This window comes from Pseudogymnoascus destructans (genome assembly GCF_001641265.1).
Source record: "Pseudogymnoascus destructans isolate 20631-21 unplaced genomic scaffold scaffold_13, whole genome shotgun sequence".
Taxonomy (NCBI): Eukaryota; Fungi; Ascomycota; class Leotiomycetes; order Thelebolales; family Thelebolaceae; genus Pseudogymnoascus; species Pseudogymnoascus destructans.
This window is the reverse complement of record NW_020167532.1, coordinates 1,056,644-1,077,327: the sequence shown is the minus strand read 5'-3', so window position 1 is coordinate 1,077,327 and position 20,684 is coordinate 1,056,644. Positions and strand designations below refer to the sequence as shown.

Below are 20,684 nucleotides of genomic sequence, written 5' to 3'. Positions count from 1 at the left end.
ACTTACGCATGCTACAAGGCAGATTTCTAGAAGATCTACACCACGCTCAAAAGTGCCATATGAGAAGGTCCACCTTGACCTAATCCAAATGCCAGAGGCATACGATGGCAGCACACAAGCCTTACACTTCCTATGTGATAATTGCCGCATGAACCACGTCTATACTATAAAGGATAAAACACAAGGAACGCTCCTACAGATGATTAAGGACTTTGTGAGCTACGTACGGAGAAGATGGGGGTTCCAAATCCGTATATTCCACCTAGATGGTGAAGCCTCACTTGGAAATGAATGGGAGGGTTGGATTAAGGATGAAGGATATGAAATCCACATCTCTCCACCCTATACAGCAGAGCCGAACGGAGGAATAGAGAGGTCAGGCCGTACGATAATCACACGATCACGCGCACTTAAAGAATCAGCCAACTTACCAGAAGGAATGTGGCCTGAGATTTTCAAAACAGCAGGGTACCTCATAAACCGCTCACCATCGTCAGTCATAAACGATGAGACCCCGTACGGACTTCTACTCCAGTCCTTACCTACAGAGAGCCAAAAGCCAGAGCTACTTAAGCCATTACTCTCTCATATTCGTGCTTATGGCTGTAGAGCCTATGCCCTTATTCTAAACAAGCCAAAGCTTGAGAGGATACAGAGGAACGCCCAAATAGGCTACCTAGTTGGCTATAACTCTACAAACATATTCCGCATTTGGGTTCCGCAACTTAAAAGGGTTATAGTTACAAGAGACATTACCTTTGATGAGACAAAGGCTTATGACCCTTCGTACGAGGCTCAGCTTGTCCAAACAGAGCTCGAAAAGACAGTTCAGGTCATTGAAATACCAGATATTCAAGATCAAGAAGATGAGGAGTTTGAGGGGGAACAACAGCCTCAGAACGGGACAACAATTCCGTACAAATCAGAGGCAACAAACACCTCCTCTCCTCAAGAAGAGCCGCCTACTCAGAAGGACCACGGAGCTACAGAGCTACAGGAACAACTTCAAACGCCTGAAATGACACTGGAACGCCCTGAGGACACCGTACGAAGACACGACATCTACCTAGCTACAATAGCGATACCAGAAGCAAAGCTAAGCTTACACCAAGCTTTCCTAGTAGGAACGGAGTTCAATCGACAGAGCATACACCGTACGGACCTACCAGCTGCTCCAAAGTTCTGGAATCAACTCCAAACTCATCCACATCGAATAGGATTCCAAGCTGCAGCTGCAAAGGAAATAGGAGACCTTCGAAAGCAAGGAACGTTCACATCTGTCAACGACAGCTCCGTACGGAACTTTGTGATACCCCTTATGTGGGTTTTCACATACAAATTCAATGACAATGGCTACCTTCTTAAATATAAGGCTAGACTTGTTGTAAGAGGCGACCTACAATGCTATTCTATCCATGATGAGACGTACGCAGCTACGCTTGCTTCGAAAACCTTCCGAGCCTTAATGGCAATCACAGCCTACTTTGATTTGGATACACAACAATTAGATGCTATAAACGCATTCACAAACAGCCCTATTGACGAGGAGGTCTACGTACGGTGTGCAGATGGCTACCAGGAGCAAGGAAAATGATGGAAACTTAACAGGGCACTGTATGGACTTCGAAGGTCCCCCTTACTCTGGTTTCGAGACTTCTCAGAGACACTCAAGGCTCTAGGCCTCGTACAGGTCCCAGAAGCACAGTGCCTCTTTGTATCTTCAAAGATTATTATCTTCTTCTATGTTGACGATATTTGCATCCTTAGCCATCCTAGCCACAAAATGGAGGCAACACAGTTCCGTACGAGACTGATGGAAGCGTGCGTATGAGTTTCGAGAAATAGGAGAACTTCAATGGTTCTTAGGCATAAGAATTGTGAGGGACCACACCCAGAAAACCCTATGGCTGTGCCAGGACTCCTATATCGACAAGATCACAACTACGTACAGAGTAGCCTCTATTCGATCCACCCGAACGCCAATGGTTACAGACAACCTAACCCAATTTGATGGCCAGGCAGATAAGCAACAAATCCATCTTTACCAACAGAAAGTAGGATCAGCAAACTATGCAGCAGTCGTAACGAGACCTGATATAGCCCGTACGACACAGAAACTATCGGAATTTCTCATCAATCCAGGCCCAGACCACATGGCTGCAGTCGACAGACTTCTACTCTACCTTAAGGATACTAAGACCCTAGCTCTTCAGTTTGGACCTAATATTCAAGAGGCTCGCTTTCAATGCTCTAGTGACGCTTCGTACGCAGACTGCGAATCAACAAGAAAGAGCACAGAGGGTTATTTGTTTACCTTATTTGGAGGGGCAATAGACTGGCGCTGCTCAAAGCAGAAGACTGTGTCAACCTCTACAACAGAGGCCCAGCTTCTAGCTTTGTCCCACAGTGCGAAACAGCTCTATTGGTGGCAGCGTTTCTTCAACACAATCAAACTCGATCTAAACGAGCAATACTCACTTAATTGTGATAATTTGCAGACCATACGGATCTTACTTAAGGAGTCTCCAAAGCTAGTCACAAAACTTAAGCATATAGACGTCCATTCACACTGGTTAAGACAGGAGGTTGAGCACCGTAACCTCGACATTAAGTGGATAGCTACGTACGAGATGCCAGCAGACGGCTTTACTAAGGCCCTACCCCATCAGAAGCACAAGGAGTTCATTAAACATTTGAACCTTGTAGACATAAAGCATCTCCTATAGGAGTGCATACATACAACACAACCCCGTATGAAGCACTGGCTACCTTTGTACTATGGAAAGCAGCCCCCTAGACCAAAGGGTCTAGTCTTCTACTTCACTAACTGAAAAGTGAGGCAAGACAAGAATAGCTAATGGATGAGTTCCGTACGGAGGTAGAACCTCAAAAGCACCAAAGCCGCCTACAGTTACACCTAGTTTTACTATGCGTTCTTATTTCAACTTTCCCAATGGAATACCTTGGGAAATAATAAACATACACTCATTTGGAAGACTACACAACTCCGTACGACATAGATGCAATATATGCATGGAGATTTCACATTCATTTTTCGAAATTCCAAACCCATTTCAACAAAGGGGGGAAGGCAGACAAGAGCAGGAGAAATCCCTGACTTTTACTATACAAAAACAGGAGAATCACCCATTTTCCCACACTCACAACTACGTACGGACCTGTCACATTAAAATTGCAGAGAAATCCACTGTCATTTAGGCCTCATTCACAACCGAGAGCACCAGAACACCGAGAGCACCAGAACCCGAGAGCACCAGAACACCGAGAGCACCAGAACACCGAGAGCACCAGAACACTGAGAGCACTAGAAGTGAGGCGTACGGAGATTACCCACGAAGCTGAGCAGCAGCTTCTTCATCAATAGCTTTCTGTCGGGCGAAGGCACGGGTGCCAGATCTTTTCCCAGCTTTGGGAGATGGCGGAGGTGGTGGCGTGGCAGGTCTCCAAGTTTTCTTGTGGCCTACTATGTGTTAGTGTCGTACGCAGCATAGGAATCAACAGAAAGGTACAAACTTACTCAAGGAACAAGCAGCTGACTTGTGCTTCATTGCACAGTTACCACAGGCTCCTTCCTGCAGCTCGCCATAGTGATGGCAGGCAGAGAAGAAGGGACGAGCCCGAGCACTGCCCCGATCGTGTACACACTGGTCACAGCCAGCATCCATGTCTCCTACAGCCTGGATGTACCAAGCCGTTGTCTGTTGTGGGTGGTCAGACTCCACCACACCAGCAACACCGTACGGACGGGCCAATTCCACGCCAACCACAATTGGGGGTAGGGATGGTATTTTGACCCTCTCATACTCTGGCAAGTCATCATGGAGGTCAGCCCTGATCTCAACCAGAGCCATGTCTTGAGGCTTGATTTCACCAATAACAGTCATTGTGAGTCGCGTACGGAGCTGTGCGAGAAGTGGAAAGTTGGTGCTTGGTAGTGGCGGGGGTGGGGGTAGAAAAAGGTTGTTGGCCCAGAACTCCAAATTCAGACCCATACGGATTTGCCTGCGAGCCTTCCTACTTAGTATGCGGTACTGGGATACATGGGGGGGTGTGTTGTAATATGTCACATGATCTCAGCACCACTTCCCCGCAATTTCAGGCAGCAATAGATAGACAGGAATACAATACACAAATTACTCAACAAGTTTCGAGGCTATGTCTTCTTTCAGCAGCGACGATGACAACCATCACCCCGACACACCGAGTCGTCCTCAACCGCCTTCAAATACCAAAAACCCTCATACTTCCCCGAACCCACTATCTCAGACTATTGAACGAGGTGGCAAAAAGGGGGCTTCCAGCGAGACTCATCGCCAGAAGAATTTAGGTCGGTTTTGTACGCCAAACTGCCTAATTGGTATGGTAGATGGGGGAGAACTCGATTGGCGGTGTTCGAAAGTTGAAAGCCTATTATACTACGCAGGTGCAGTCCGTATTGTCCATATGATGTTTCTAAGCTTGGGAGGTTTTCCGTTGCGAGAGCCAATCTCACAAGCTGTCGTCGACAATGCTGTCTCCCATCTGCGTGACATGCATGAGCTAGGAGTGATGCAGGGTGATTCAATACCCAGTAATGTTCTCGTCCACCCGGATTGGCCAGGTATTATCTGGATTGACTTTGAACGAGCTGAGCTTATACATCCAAGAGCGGTACTAGGAAGTCTATCACCAAATCGGAAACGGAGGTGGTCTGACAAGGAAAGGGAGCATGGCAAGCACAGCAAGAGAACACCTTCACCAGAGATACGTCAAGCTAAGATAGAGCTGGGGAGATTGGTGGGCAAAGGGGACAGCATAAGATAACGTCTTGATAACTTACGTAGCACAAGGGAATTACTGTAACAACAGTTCTATTCGTCATCAGATTCAGAATCTCTGTCCTTTAACTCATGTTATACTGGGTTCAGGACTAGGGCAGAACCGAAGAGCTCGAAGACGTCAAAGTATGGGACTACCGGATGACGACAAGCATCAAGAGCTGATTGGAGAAAACGGGTCCAGAGGTAATTGGAGGAGGGAGGGTCTCCCATCGCTTCAGTATCAGATTGTCACAGTTGTGGACGCCTGGCCTACAGAAGCGGCAATGATGAAGATGATATACGAGGATCTGTGGCTCTAGAAGCTGTCTCATCATCAAAGTCTCATACTCTCAGAAGATCAAAACGATATTTCACTTAGCCGACAACGTAGCACAAGGGAATTCACGGAAAATAAAACCCTCATACTTAACAATCCTTCCTGAGCCTCTTTGATTGCTTCGTTCGGATGAACCTTTATTTCGTAGCAGCACGAGTCGTCGCGCGTGGTCACGTGCTTCTATCAGCCCACGTGCTGTGGAACAGTATGTACTTACAATGTCCCTGGTGCAATATATGTCATTATCTAAAACTAATAACGTACATGTATAGCGAAAGCGCCAAACAAGCGAAAGCGCCAAAATTATCTACCCTCACGACAAACATTGCGATAAATCTACCACAACATTAGAAATCAATTGAAACTACTCGGAGTCCTCTTCCTCAGAGGTGTCTATTACAATCTGACACGTGCGCGCATTGTGCCCAGTCTCACCACACTTGCCACAGCGACGGGCACGGGTTTCTTCCCTTGGCTTCCGACCACGGCTTGCCCTTATTTCCTGCTCTACCTGCTGCACAACATCCCTCTCATCCTGTAGCTCTTGCGCCCCTTGTTGACTAAGTGATCCTCCTTGCTGTAGTCGTGTTTTCCTAGCTCTCCGGCGCTTGCTTAGTACTTCATTTGCCTGTCGTAGGTTTTGGTTCTCTCCCTTTAGCAGTGCTAATTGATGCATTATTTGCGATGCACCCTTTGTAAACTGGTCAACAGCTGCATAGATTGAGGTTGGAGAGCTATTTTGATGGCGTGAAATCCGAGTTTTAATAAATGTAGACTGTGACATAGCTTCAATTGGGTTGTTTGGTGTCTGAGAAACCCAAGGTTGAGCAGTACCTGGGCGGGAGCTTGGAGGCGTTGGTGTCCTTAACTTAAGATCAAGTGTAGATATCACTCTCTCAGGGTCAAATGGAAGAAGCCCTGCCCCTCGGAACCCGCCTCAAATGTTACTTTCCGTCATTGTAGTGTTAAATGCAGCGTGGAAGGCAGGAAAGAAGTCATCCTTTGTAATATGAGAAATATGAGCCTGCATCATATCTTCAATTTGCCGACCATAGGCCTGCTTTAACGGGCCGAAACAGCCAACATCAAGTTGCTGGAGTAGATGAGAAGAGTGAGCAGGCTTACAAAGCGTAATAATGTTGTGTTCCTTGCAGTACTCCTCAAACTCATCTGAGTGGTGGCTCTCATGACCATCAAGGACTAACAAGCGATAACCACCAACACTCCGGGCCTTTGTATGCTTCTCAAAGTGCTGAATCCAATCCATGCCTCTCTCGTTTGTAGTCCAGCCATTTTCAGTAACAGAAATCACCCAATCGCTTGAAAATCCACTATTCTCATACCAAGATGTAAGGTGGTTTTTGCCTGCAACAATGATAAATGGTGGTACTGCCCAACCTTGAGAACTAACGCCTTGGATTACTGTAACCCATTCCCGATTACCAGGCTGTACCTTCTTTGCTTTTGCCCGCCCGTCTGAGCTTGTTACAACCATAGCAGTTGAGATAACGCCCATCATAAACCCAGTCTCATCAAAGTTGTAGATATCTGCTTCATCGATACCATATTTCGCAATTGTGTTACGCACAAGCTCAAACCAGCCATTAATAACTTCTGGATCTTCGCACTTAGCCCTCTGGTAGTCGTATTTGCGCTGAAAGCGTGTCTGGAGCTCTACACGCCGCTTAACAAAGTTTGAAGCCCAACGCGACCCAACGCGTGACGCGTCGCGTGTTGCAAGTAGTCGACTTGCCATATCTTCAACAACAGACAGCCGAGGAGGAAACCCTTTGGCAGCTAGGTCGAGTATATACTAAACAAGGACAGACTCCTCTAGGTTAGTTAATTTCCGTGAGTTGGCTTGGATATCGCGTCGTGAAGGTACACCTTCTAGACGACGACCTAGCTTGCGGTGGTCCACAGAATAGATCCTAGCAGCAACTCGAAGGCGTAACTTTGGGTCGCTTTGCATAGCCTGGATAGCTAGCACTAATTGGCTTTCATCGTTTTTATGGGGCATGTTTCGTTGTTGAGGAATTTAACATTTAGTTGGGGGGTTTGGTCACCGCATCATTTTGGCGCTTTCGCTTGTTTGGCGCTTTCGCTATACATGTACGTTATCTATTGCCAAAGCAAACTCATCTCTTGTGTATGCAAATGCTCACTAGCCCTAAGATACAATGCAATGATTTCCTGCATCACCTTGCCTCAAACTCTTTAATTTATTCAGAGTGTATTGTATCTTCCTTCTCCAGGAATTCTCATCCGATGGACGGCCCTTCCATTTAACAAAATATTCAATTTTCCCTCTCCGTTCTCGCTTCTTGAGTAATTCCACACTGAAGTTCCCTTGATAGGTCGCCTCAAAATTGTCAACGAGATCCGAACTGATGTCGTCCTGTTCCTGCCACGTATTTTTATCATCACCAAAGCCTTCCCACTTCACGAGGTACCAAACAACATTAAGTACTATCGACTTGGCAAGCAGCGCTTCAACCTCGCAGATCTCATCTGTATCGCTTTCCACTCCTTGGCTGCTACAACGCGGCTGCATTGTTATATGCTTTTTGTTCCCAGTTGATAGTATGCCTCTATGAGCACCCTTGCTAGAGTCGGCAGTTGCTGCTAGACATGGTGTGGAAGGATGGGCATCTCGAAGCTGTGGATCAACTAGGTCTATTGAAAACCCTGATGAGCATATTCCCTTGCATTTTTTATACTTCGACTTCCGCGAGCGGTTCTTCAGCTTTGTGCTGTAGTGTACTTGTAACGTCCCTTTGGTCCTTCCTGGGAAGAACTCTGCAATTTCGTCCCATGGCAATTTGTCATCCTCTTTCAGCTGTATCAACAGTTCGTTATCAGCTGCTGAATATGTCGATTGCCTACCAGGTCTGCTCATAATTTTTTCTTGCAAAGGCGGTCGTTTTCTCTGCTTCTGCCCAGCTCGCGGTGACCTCTTTGCATGAGCGCAAACCTGTGAATGAGCTGACACTCCAACTGGTTCTCCGCTAGATGTGTAATTTGATATGTGGAGACCGATTGATGGCTTGAACGAATCCGGGAGATCTAGCAGCCTGAACTCTAGGTTGTAAGTTGTCTCTCGTCAGATCCTCACACACTTGAGAAAGCCCTGAAGAGGATATTCCTCGTAGTCCGCGCCTAGCATTGACTCCGCATCATCTGGTGCAGTCTGAGAAACTGTAGAACTTCGAGTAGAGCAGGTCTGGGCTTGGGCTGTAGTGGACGAGCGCGTGTGGACCTTCTTGCGCATGGCGGTTTCAGTCGAGTCAAACTCTCTGCAGGGCCGCTTTCGTCGCATTGGAGGTTGCACATCCCCATCCTCGTCATCTTCACTATCCTCATTGTCGTTATCCTCATTATCCTTTTGAAATGGGTTGACACTGTGTTGGCGGTCTTGTGAGAGAGGAGTCACAACTACGGTCTCATCTTCCACTTGTTCGTGCTGAACGGTCGTCATTATTTGCTGGCAGTAACTAACTTGGCCATTATTATCACTGCTAGTCGCCTCCATGTCGTCCTTGTCTTCGTCTTCTTGCACTTTTTGTTGGCAATGCTGCTGTTCAATCGTCTTTTCCCATAATCGTTCTTCGCTCGAAGTACCTCGAACGTCTGTATTATTTTGACTTTTTTGCTTGATCTGATTGTATTGGGAGTGGGCTGCGCTTAAAGGCGGCGACCCCCGCGCTTCTGCTGATGTTTGTCGTAGTTCAACTTTGGCATCGCAGATGCTGCACGGTTGCACGATCCACCGCGTAGTTGAGAAGGCTCATTTCGTCGACTATGGCCTTCTCAACACCCTGGTGAATTCGATCATGGCCCGTTGTTTCAGCTAGCTCAGAGCAACTTGGAGAAGATTGTCGAACGTGAACAGGGAATGTTGAGTCCAGCTCTGCGAAAGACAGGCATTGTTGTCCATCCTTAGAGAAACAACTGACATTGAGGTATGCCGCGTCTCGAGGAGTGGACGGGCCAAATAGGCTACTCGGGGTTGAGGCAGCATCTTGAGGGGTTAGGTCACACTCGCTTGCGTCTTGGTCCTTAATGATAGCAAGGTGATCGCTTGAGGCAGTTCTACCCTCAGCTTCGTCGTTACTTTCATCGTCGCTGTCGTCTTCGATGATTAGGGGCTCTCCTGCGTGGAATTAGTAAGGTGAATCCGCATACAAAAGCGAGCTAAGAAATTTACTTTGAGTATTGCCTGGCACATAGGCTGAGTTCAAGGTTGTGGCATCAGTAAGCAGGTGGCCCTCGTCATTTAGTTGGCACTTCGAAATATGGAGGGGCTTGTGGTTTTGATGTGGCGTTGAGGGATGTCTCTGTTTTGAGGAGGGCGGACCAGCTCTTCAAGTGATGGAAGAGAGTCATCTAGTGAGTCGTTATCTTGAACATCCCCCGCTAACATTGCAGATGGCGACCTGCTGGGTTGTAGAGGCAGTCGGGGCTTGTTCAACAATGACTTCGTCAGCTGAGCGTGTGAGGCCTTTAAGGCGGGTTTGGGGTTGGGGTTATAGAATTCAACGCAGTTCATGTTCACAGTAGCCATGTTGACACGGAGTAGGACATGAGTGGGAGAATTGTTTTTAGAACGAGAATCTCGAGCGGGATGAAGGACTTATATAGATTTGACGGTCGTTCCGGTATTGACTCGCTAGCATTTGCGAACCCCTCTTGCTTCCCTGCTAAAGATGCAGCCTTCACTGCCAAGCTTGTTTTCATGCTCCGTATGTCCCCTCATCCTTTTTCGTGCTCCGCCACATGCTTGATCCCGATTCCACCAACCTCACATATGCGTCAAAGACAGTGCTTGTAAGGATGCCTTCTCGTCTCTCATTCTAGGGAGTAGACTCCGGGTAGCCGCGGGGTCACGTGTGATCATTTGGGTGGCCTAACCGAGTCGGAACCGAGTCGGATGGGTTTCGGATACTTGAGAAAATCGACTGACGGGGTTCCCCATCATCTTTTTTGTATCCTTCGTAGTAGACCTATAGGATAGCATCCGTTTAGCCTCCGACTCGCACTCTCATATGCTATTACTGTGAGCTGGGTGCCCTGTGTCCTTACAGTGCTGTGGTTGCCAACTCTGGTGACGAAAGGAGTAATCATGTCCGGACTATGCGTGCTGTGAAGGCGATCACTTTGAAAGCCTAGGTCAGACAACTCTACAAGATCGCAATACTTGTCCACTCCCCATATCCATTTGTCTGCAATCCCGGTAGTATTCTCGTATCAGCACTCCAAGGTGAACCGCGGCCTTCAATGCGTGGATGGTCGCGGCTGCGATGGCCTTCGAGAGAGATCTCCACCTTTGATCCCCAGGATTTGAGTGGACCCCCAAGAAGCTAGGCTTGCAAACAGAATTCAGCCCTTCTCTCCAAGATCAGCCTAGACTGAGAGCAAACGGCGCTGCTCAGTGCATGTAACTCGCAATGTCGTAAAAGGTGCCGGGTAGCGGTCTACGCAAGGGCCGGCCACGTCACTGTGAGGCATTTTTGTGATTGGCTAGTCGTAGCATTGTCATACTGACATTCGTTGCACTCAGTTTGCTATTAAACTCAAGAGCAAACTTAGAAATCTCCTCCTCAAACCTACAAGTCACTATACATATTTTGGCTTGTCACACCAACAACAAGAGCAATACTACTCAACGATTGCTACAACCCTCTATAATTCATTACACGTCATTGCTCCTTAGTTACTGGGCCGATATAACCACATAGCATATCTCTACAACCCTCTATGATTCATTACATGACATCACTCCTTAGTTACTGGGCTAATACTACACATGACATATCTCTATCAACTAGAGGTCTAGGAACGTGAACAATAGCTCCAAAAGCTTCTACAACTGTCTATGATTCATTACACGTCATCGCTCCTTAGTTACCCACAAGATTGGTTAAGTTATGACATAATTTGTCTATAGGGGTACTCTGACCTTGGACCTCCTTTCACTTCCTATAGGCTAGGAACCTAGGAGATGGTTCTATGGGATTCTCTTACGTTGACTACAGTTACCAAGCCTGGTTAGTCATGGAAAGTCTTGGAAAATGAGAGAACTACACTCCTTTAGCATAAATAGGATTGCCCTTTCCTTAAGAAAGGGCAAGCAGACAATACAGTAAATCGACTATCACATACTTCCACGTCTTTTCCAAGCTTCCAAGCATTGATCTTGTTACTCAACATTTGTTACAACTTGTCTAAACCACTCCACTACATCATACACCTGATTGCTGCGTTGTGGAATAGTCTAAGCTATGACCCTTTGGCTCTGTTTCCTAAGACAGTGTGTTGTCTTAGTAAAATCACCCCTTCCTTGGGTGGCTGGATTCTCACATCTGGTGCACCCACCATTACATAGTGCAAGGCACTCTCAAGGCGGATTGCGCATGCCATAGTCGCAAGAGGTTTTAGATGTGTGCGGCGACGAAGAAGGGCGCAAGCAGGTGCGATCTGAACGCTCAATCTTGCATCTTGACAGCTCCGACGACCAGACGTCGATGCTCAGAGGGCTCGTTGCCATCGCGAATAGCTCGGTGGCATGGACGGCGCAGCCATCGAAGGGCGTAAATCGGTTGTGGCTCTGCGAAGGCGTTCATGTGCCACTGCGGGTTTTCATTTGCGGCGAGGCCGAGCAGGGGGATACGTTGGGCGGGGCCATGCGGTGTGAAGGGGGGTAGAAGGGGCCAAGCATCGCACGAATGAGCGCAGCAGGCGCGAGAATGTTGAGAGGGAAGGAGCGACAGTGGAGAGGGACAGAAGTCGAAGGGGGAGGAGAGGCCCTCTTATAGAAGTTGAAAGCAGCGGCAGGCCCGTGCACGCGCGTTCCCCGATCAGGCGGGCGCCAAACCCCGCGCGGCATACCTCACGACTGAGATTATAAGATATATTGTGGCCTTGATATCATAAAATATCTATCTGAGAAAAAGTGAATCCATCCAAACCATTCGACAATATCACCTTAGCATACAGCGCAATGCGAGGGCAGAGATATAAATCAAGCACAAATGCTACGGCGCAATTTTCCTTCATTAGACGTAACCACTCCGTTGAGTTTGACTCTTACTATACGGATAACAACATCATCACGCTCTGTATGCCTCCTCATTTATCTCATCTACTCTAGCCTCTAGATGTAGTAAGGCGTATGGTCAGTAAATTGAGAACAAGATGCGGGCTGTATAACCCACATTACTAAGGAGGACTTCTTCCTAGCATTTTCAGCTGCTTTCTAGGAAGCAATGACAGAGAAAAATATCCAGGGAGGTTTTCGAGGCGCTGGACTTATCCCCCATAACCCAGAAGCAGTCCTCTCTAAGCTAGATGTGAAGCTAAAGACGCCAACACCTACGGAGACCTCCTATGGGTTACCTGAACCTTGGGTCTTAAAGACGCCTAACAACCCAATTGAGGCGACTTCGCAGTCTGAATACATTAAAAATCGAATTTCTAGACATCAAAATAGCTCCCTAACATCAATTTTAAGGGCTCTTAACAAGCATACAAAAGGAACACATATGATGATGCATAGTCTTACGCTTATACAGTCTGAGGCTCATCTCATGAGAGGGGGACTAGAGACACTCAGCAAGCGTCGCAGAGCTAAGAAAACACGTCTTAGGCACAGAGTAAGTCTTTCTCTCGCAGACGATATTCAAGCCCAGAACGAGATTAATGCCTAATGTAATGGTGGGTGCACCAGATGTGAGAATCTAGCCACCCAAGGAAGGGATGAATTTACTAAGACAACACACTGTCTTAGGAAACAGAGCCAAAGGGTTGTAGCTTAGACTATTCCACAACGCAGCAATCAGGTGTATGATGTGGTGAAGTGGTTTAGACAATTTGCACAAATGTTGAGTCTGAGAACTCAGGGGTAAGTCAGAGGTTAGCACCTCACTGACTTTTCAAAAACAGAGAATAACAAGATCAATGCTTGGAAGCTTGGAAAAGACGTAGAAGTATGTGCTAGTCGATTTACTGTATTGTCTGCTTGCCCTTTCTTAAGGAAAGGGCAATCCTATTTATGCCAAAGGAGTGTAGTTCTCTCATTTTGCATGACTTTCCATGACTAACCAGGCTTGGTAAATGTATTAGAAATCAAGTGCGACCCACAACTAGCTTGCTAATCATGTAGTGAACGTAAGAGAATCCCATAGAACCATCTCTTGGGTTCCTAGCCTATAGGAAGTGAAAAGGAGGTCCAAGGTCAGAGTACCTATAGATAAATTATGTCATAACTTAACCAATCTTGTGGGTAACTAAGGAGCGATGACGTGTAATGAATCATAGAGGGTTGTAGAAGCTTCTAGAGCTATCGTTCATGTTCCTAGGCCTCTAGTTGGTAGATATATGCCATGTGGTAGTATTGGCCCACCCCCTTAAGGAGGAGATTTTCTTAATAACTTGTTCAATGAGTGTTCAAATGATATGCCGTGATGTATGTAGCATAAACAGATGTAGTAGAAGAGTTTGCAGCAATCGTTGAGTAGTATTGCTTCTGTTGTTGGTGTGATAAGCCAAGATATGTATGGTGACTTGTAGGTTTGAGGAGGAGATTTCTAAGTTTGCTCTTGAGTTTGATAGCAAACTGAGTGCAACGAATGTCAGTATGACACCTAGGTAAAGCAGGAAATGCAGCATAGTAGTAGTCTTGCGCCTAGGAACGAGACGAAGAAATGATGCTGTAGCATCTGCGGAAAAATGGATTGTCAAGTAGTTATTTCATTATCTGAAGATGACGATGGGCAGTAATTTCAATTGATTAGACGTTGAGGTTGACGACTCGACTGGAACGTTCACCCAGTCATGGTTTGGTCCACGACTCGCTAGCGTGTGGAGTACGTTACCAAACATAAATCATCACGACATAACGTGCATGTATAACGAAATGCAAGCGAAAGTGCCAAAATATCGCGACTACCCCATAAGAATTGCGATAAATCCACCACAACAATATAAATTAATTAAAACTACTCGGAGTCCTCTTCCTCAGACCTGTCTATTACAATCTGACAAGTGCGCGCATTGTGTCCAGTCTCACCACACTTGCCACAGCGACGTGCATGGGTTTCTTCCCTTGGCTTCCGACCACTACTTGCCCTTATTTCTTGCTCTACTTGCTGCACAACGTCCCTCTCGTCCTGTAGCTCCTGTGCTACCTGTTGACTAAGTGATCCTCCTTGCTGTAGTCGTGTTTTTTAGCTCTCCGGCGCTTGCTTAGCACTTCATTTGCCTGTTGCAGGTTTTGGTTCTCTGCTTTTAACAATGCTAATTGATGCATTATTTGCGATGCACCCTTTGTAAACTGGTCAACAGCTGCATAGATTGAGGTTGGAGAGCTATTTTGATGATGCGCAATTCAGTTTTTAATGAAAGTAGACTGTGATACAGCTTCAGTTGGGTTATTTGGTGTCTGAGAAACCCATGGTTGAGCGGTGTTTGGGCGAGAGGTTGGAGGTGTTGGCGTCTTAAACCTAAGGTCAAGTGTAGATATTACACTCTCAGGGCTAATTGGAAGAAGCCCAGCACCTCGGAACCCTCCCTGAATATTGCTTTCTGTCATTGCAATGTTAAATGCAGCGTGGAAGGCAGGAAAGAAGTCATCCTTAGTAATGTGAATAATATGAGCCCGCATCATATCTTCAATTTGCCGACCGTAAGCTCTCTTTAATGGGCCAAAACAGCCAACGTCAAGTGGTTGGAGTATATGGGAAGAGTGAGCAGGCATACAAAGCATAATAATGTTGTGTTCTTTGCAGTACTCCTCAAACTTATCTGAGTGGTGGCTCTCATGACCATCAAGGACTAACAAGCGATAACCACCAACACTCCGGGGCTTTGTGTGCTTCTCAAAATGCTGAATCCAATCCATACCTCTCTCGTTTGTAGTCCAGCCATTTGCAGTAACAGCGATTACCCAATCTGCTGGAAATCCGCTATTCTCATACCAAGATGCAAGGTGGTTTTTACCTGCCACAATGACAAATGGCGGCACTGCCCAACCTTGAGAACTAACGCCTTGGATTACTGTAACCCATTCCCGATTGCCAGGCTGCACCTTTTTTGCCTTTGCCCGCCCATCTGAGCTCGTTACTACCGTTGCTTGAGATGACGCCCATCATAAACCCAGTCTCATCAAAGTTGTAGATATCTGCATTGTTGATGCCATACTTTAGAATTGTGTTCCATACAAGCTCAAACCAGCCACGAATGACTTCTGGATCTTCGCACTTAGCCCTCTGGTAGTCGTATTTTCGCTGGAAGTGTGTCCGGAGCTCTACATGGCGCTTAACAAAGCTTGAAGCCCAACGTGACCCGACGCGTGGCGCGTCGCGTGTTGCAAGTAGTCGATTTGCCATATCTTCAACAATAGACAACTGAGGAGGGAACCCTTTAGCAGCTAAGTCAAGTATATACTGAACAAGAACTGATTCCTCTAGGTTACTTAATTTCCGTAAGTTGGCTTGGATATCGCGTCGTGAAGGTACGCCTTGTAAACGGTGACATAGCTTGCGGTGGTCTACGGAATAGATCCTAGCTGCAACTCGAAGGCGCAAATTTGGGTCGCTTTGCATAGCTTGGATAGCTAGCACTAATTTGCCTTCATCATTTTTATGGCGCATGTTTTGTTGTGGAGGAATTTAACATTTAGTTGGGGGGGTTGGTCACCGCATGATTTTGGCACTTTCGCTTGTTTGGCACTTTCGTTATACATGCACGTTACTCGAGTACCAAAATCAAACCAGCTCCAAGGCCAAGGGGTATCTGCCTCACCATTCCAAGCACCTCCACGTCACCAAACCCCCACAAACAAGCAAAACTCCCATTCCACCGCTCCCACACCTCCTCTACTCCATCGTCCTCCCTACTCAAACACCTGAACCCTAATCCCATGACTCCCCTTCCTCACCAACGGCAAAAAGCTATCCCCATCCAACACCACATCCCCCATCCCCGTATCATACAACCCCAAACACCCCTCATCCCCCTCCGCCCTCACCCCCTCATACAGCACCCCCTCCTCCGTCTCCCCCTCCACAGTTCCAAACCTCATCCACAACGAGCTAATAACAAGATACAACTCCGACCATCCTAAATTGATGCCTAAGCACTGGCGACTCCCCCGCGTAAAACTAAGGAGGTACTTATCCAACCCCGAACTCAGCTCGCCATTCGCATCGAGCCAGCGCTCCGGGATCCATTTATGGGAATCGGGAAAGACAGACTCGTCGTGGTGCAGTTGCGCGACAGACATACCCACGGGCGTTCCCCTGGGAATAACCCACTCCCTCCCCGTCCTGCGATCTGTGAAAAAAAGCGGCTCCTCCGCTATCCTCGCCAACCTCCCCGCCACCCCATAAGTAAGACGCAGCGACTCCTTAATCACAGCATTCAGATACGGGAGCTGTTCCAGTGTCACCAGCGGGGTGGGTTTGTTACGGTCCGGGATCGCTGCGCGGAGTTCGGCTTTGAGTTTGCGTAAGGCGGAGGAAGTGCGGAGGAGGTAGAAGGTGCTTAGATCCAGAGTCCATGCTGTGGTGAGGGTTCCAGCGAGAACGAGGACTTCGGCTTCATCTGAGAGGCGGCGGACAGTTTTCTCTGCTTCGGGCAGTTTGGAGTCGAGGATCTCATGGAAGATTGTGGCGTGGGAGAGGTGCTGGTTGGATGTGTTGGCGCCGGTTTTGATGTCGGTGATTTGTTTGAGGATGTGCTGGGGGTGGTGTTAGCGGATAGGTGAGCTGGAGGGGAGAGGGGGGTGTTACGCGTCTCTGTGCTAGGAAGGCGGCGAGGAGGGGGTGGGCGAGGCGGGTTAGTTGGTCGGGGAGGGATTGGAAAATGGTGTTGAGCCAGGGGGCGTGCTTCATGAAGTTTGCGGCCGTTGAACCAAAGAAGCAGCCATCGCGGTTGGCGCGGTCAAAGTCTGGCCGTTCTATTGATTTGATTAGAAATGGTAAATATGAGTGACAGGTTGACGCTTCATACCGAGTCGATTATCAGATCTGGCAAAGGCGTATTGCATGACAACATCTGTACTTGTTAGAATAGCGGTGACTGAGATGGGTTTCAAGCTTACCACTCGTAAACGCTGCATTGAGCCAGCTAACATTGAGTACTTCTTCGCTTTCCTTGAAATCCCTAATCCTCTCCAGCATGGTTGAAACGCGCTCTTGGATAACTGGCTGAAGCTTTCTCACATTCTGCTGTGAAAAGAATGGATTGAGGGCAGCCCGCCTGTATTTGTGCAAGTCGTGGTCTATAGTTGCGAACATGGAGTAGTCCATGCCAAAGGATTCATAAAACAGAGGGTATTTGTTCCGCTTTCTGTTGCTGGCGCTGCTGGCATACACCTCGTCGTAGAACTCAGGATCTGAGATGTGCAGCTCGAATGGGGTAATGCGAATGATAGGCCCGTATTGTTTATGGAGCTCAATGAGCTTAAAAGTATACTTGCCACCGAGGATAAGGTCGTAGTAGAGTTCATACCTAGCAACGATTATTAGAATATATGTCAAGGCGCAGGTATTAAAAGGTCTCACCAAGATGTCAACGCGGCAATTTTTGGGCCTGGGAATTTGCTCAACGGACTGAGGAATGAACGATAAATTGCTCCATAGATAGTATATAGGGTCACAAAAATGATGACCAGAGTAATAACGACATGGTTTTCCCAGTCGAATAGCTCCATAGGTACAGATTAGGCGACGCTGTAGTGGTCTGGGAAGAGTCTCAACGTGATAAAGTCACAGTACTAACAACGACGATACTCGAGAATAGTACAGCAAAACAACAAAGAGATAATGGGCGGACATTTATTACGGAAATATATGGCCATATGAGGGGCACAAGCAATATAGACAAAGAAAAGGAAGGGGGGTGATAAGTGACACATAATCCACCTACACAAGGGTTGGTTGAATCCCTGCGCCAAAATTCCAGGAGACTGGTTCGGGGTTCAGGCATTCCCCATGAGGTAGCCCGACCGGTCGGGCGCTGTTTGGAGACGGAGTAGCCAGAGTTGACAATAGAAGCGGCAAAGCGTGTGTGCCACAAAGCCAATAAGGTGCTCCGGGTGCTGTTAGAGGGATTTCCAGAAAGCTAGAAGGAGGGATCCGGGGTATACGAAGTGGGCGAAGTGGCTCGCACGGCCTCAATGGGAGGAATGCTGTTTGTTGGATCCCAGCCCTGCGGTTGTTGCTTTTAGCCAGCCAGTAACCAACAAACAGGAGGTTGGTCGGCTGAAGATTCATTTTCTTGGATGCCATCCACACCGATTCTCTCATACAGCCGGCTCAGCTCAGCTCGGCTCGGTCAGCTTAGATCATCTCGGTCGGCTCATGTCGGCGTCGATATATAAGTCCAGACACGGCATCCTGACCAACTCATGGGCATAGCATTATCTCGTTCGTATACTGAGTAGGGCCAAGCCTCTTTGACAGAAATATAAATGCGGGGCGTTTGTTCTTTGTGACTTATTGTCAGGCTTCCCGTAGGTGATTGAAGTGATCTCGAAGGTGACGGTAAAATCGGGATGCAGTAGCAGATGCCGCCAGGACCTTTCCGACACGGGTGACGCCACTGTCTCACTGCTTCGGGTGTGATTGTATCGCTGAGACAGGACGAGACTGGATGAGACTGTTGATGTGCATTACTGTACTGTTAGTCTGCTGTAGTTGGAAATCCGAGTGTTGTCTAGGAGTTAGCCACAAGAGCCACAATATGAGGCTAGCCAAACAGAAGCGTACAGCTGGAAATCTAAAAGAAATGATGTGCGACCGGGATTTATAAGGTGGACACGCGCTACTGTGGTACTCGTACAGCACTAGAAGAGCACTGATGCTATAGTGGCACCTATATAGATAGTACCACTATTAGCACTGACACCAATAGTTCCATATTGTGAGTACAGTAAGATAGTAAGACGGCGGTAAGATGGTAAGCTATCTCGCAGGGTTGTCACCACTTCCTTTCTCCGCATTCCAGTTTATGATATTTAAGGTCGTACTTGTGGTTCTTAAGTGCTTACGTCGACCCATATTTATCTATTCTATAGACAACAACCTAAGTAAGCTTCTATAAAGGTAAAATCTCATAGTATAAAAAAGCTAGGGACGCTATGTGATTTAATTATTAACTCACCCTAAGACAAGACTTAGATTCTCAACTAAAGAGACAGCCTCGGCCCGTACGAATGAACCGCGTATCCTCGCAATACCCACCTCTGGGGTATAGATCATGGGGCATTTAGAACCCTGCTACAGTAGCTCGGTGCGGGGAATGCTATGAGAATCGAGATGTCGAAAGTAGCTTCAGCAGTGTGGAAACTGGGGAATGGGTTTATGGCAGTCTGGCATGGAATATATTGAAGTAGATCTTATCAATAGCAACATAATGCATCGATCTCAGACATCAATTGTTATGTAAGCATGAAGTTTCTCTCAATGGAACCTCGAACCTCCTAAGCTCCTGGCTGAGAGATTCACGGTCTGTGGGATAATTATTGGTGACGCCCTACTACCGCGCTGGGTCGCGCTGAAACTAGTCCGATGGACATGAATCATCCTCATCTTCTTCCGCTTCTGCAAAGCCTGTCCCGCTGCGTCAAAGTCGCTGATGCTCGCACTGACCAAGATGCATTTGCCCAAGGGCACGATGATGGAGCCGGACTGGGTGCCATCTTATAACCCATGGGAGCAACGCCTCTGCACCAGCCCTGATGCGGATTTCTTCCTAGGCTTGAAGACGGGGAAGTCGGATGTGGTGCTAATGCCATCACCCTCGAGAACGGGAGGACCTTGCACCCCGATATCATCGTCACAGCCACCGGTCTCCGCCTCTGCTTCGCCGGAGCGGTCGCCATGTCCGTCGATGTGAAAGTCGATTCCTCCAGTAAATACATCTGGAAAGGGATGATGGTCCAAGACCTCCCCAACATGGCCTTCCCGTCCGGGTACCTGCACTCGTCCTGGACCCTCGGCACAGACGCCACAGCCGTCATGGCGTGTCGTCTCATCAAGCATATGCAGGCCCAGAATATCAGCGCGCCGGTTCCGAGGCTGAGCCTTGGGGGGAAGGAGGACATGGAGGATAACTCGTGTCAGATGTCAAGTACGTATATGAGGCATGGGAAGAGCGCGGTGCCGGAAGGGGGGGGGGTGGTAGGGGGGCGTGGTGGTCGAGGAATAATTTGTGGCAGGAGGTTATTGCGGCGAGGTGGGGGAATTTGACGGATGAACCCATCCGTGGGGGGTTCGAGATGGGGCGTAGGGGTGAACTGAGTGGGAGTGGGAAAGAGGGTTATATGGGCCGTTCATGGGATATTGGGGTTGGGGAAGGGGCCTGGCTGGTGTTGATACCCATCTATAATATAATCGGCTCTGTGGGGGAATGTAATACACGTATTTATCGTCTCAATAATTGCCATGTCAGAGAGCCCAGAAATATACTGGCACATCACCGATCGCGGTCTGGAGTCTTTGGAGTTGGACTTCTCTTGGTACAGA

General features: G+C 47.7%; 3 protein-coding genes across 3 annotated transcripts; 1 reads left to right on the top strand and 2 right to left on the bottom strand.

The window, feature by feature from the left end:
- Positions 1-7,327: 7,327 nt before the first annotated feature.
- Positions 7,328-9,721, bottom strand: VC83_05466 (uncharacterized protein; the record flags this gene model as incomplete). The annotated part of the gene is made up of 5 exons (XM_024469088.1): positions 7,328-8,231; positions 8,277-8,868; positions 8,921-9,310; positions 9,365-9,425; positions 9,515-9,721. 5 exons carry the CDS (start codon positions 9,719-9,721, stop codon positions 7,328-7,330), a joined length of 2,154 nt encoding a protein of 717 aa, XP_024323306.1.
- A 6,193-nt stretch (positions 9,722-15,914) lies between these two features.
- Positions 15,915-17,869, bottom strand: VC83_05465 (uncharacterized protein; the record flags this gene model as incomplete). Its single annotated transcript, XM_024469087.1, has 5 exons — positions 15,915-16,894; positions 16,947-17,113; positions 17,167-17,211; positions 17,258-17,667; positions 17,721-17,869. The coding sequence occupies 5 exons, from the start codon at positions 17,867-17,869 to the stop codon at positions 16,049-16,051; spliced, it is 1,617 nt and encodes a 538-aa protein (XP_024323305.1). The 3' UTR covers positions 15,915-16,048.
- Positions 17,870-19,812: 1,943 nt separating this feature from the next.
- VC83_05464 (uncharacterized protein) lies at positions 19,813-20,408 on the top strand (the record flags this gene model as incomplete). Its single annotated transcript, XM_024469086.1, has 2 exons — positions 19,813-19,931; positions 19,973-20,408. 2 exons carry the CDS (start codon positions 19,813-19,815, stop codon positions 20,406-20,408), a joined length of 555 nt encoding a protein of 184 aa, XP_024323304.1.
- Between the last annotated feature and the right edge of the window lie 276 nt (positions 20,409-20,684).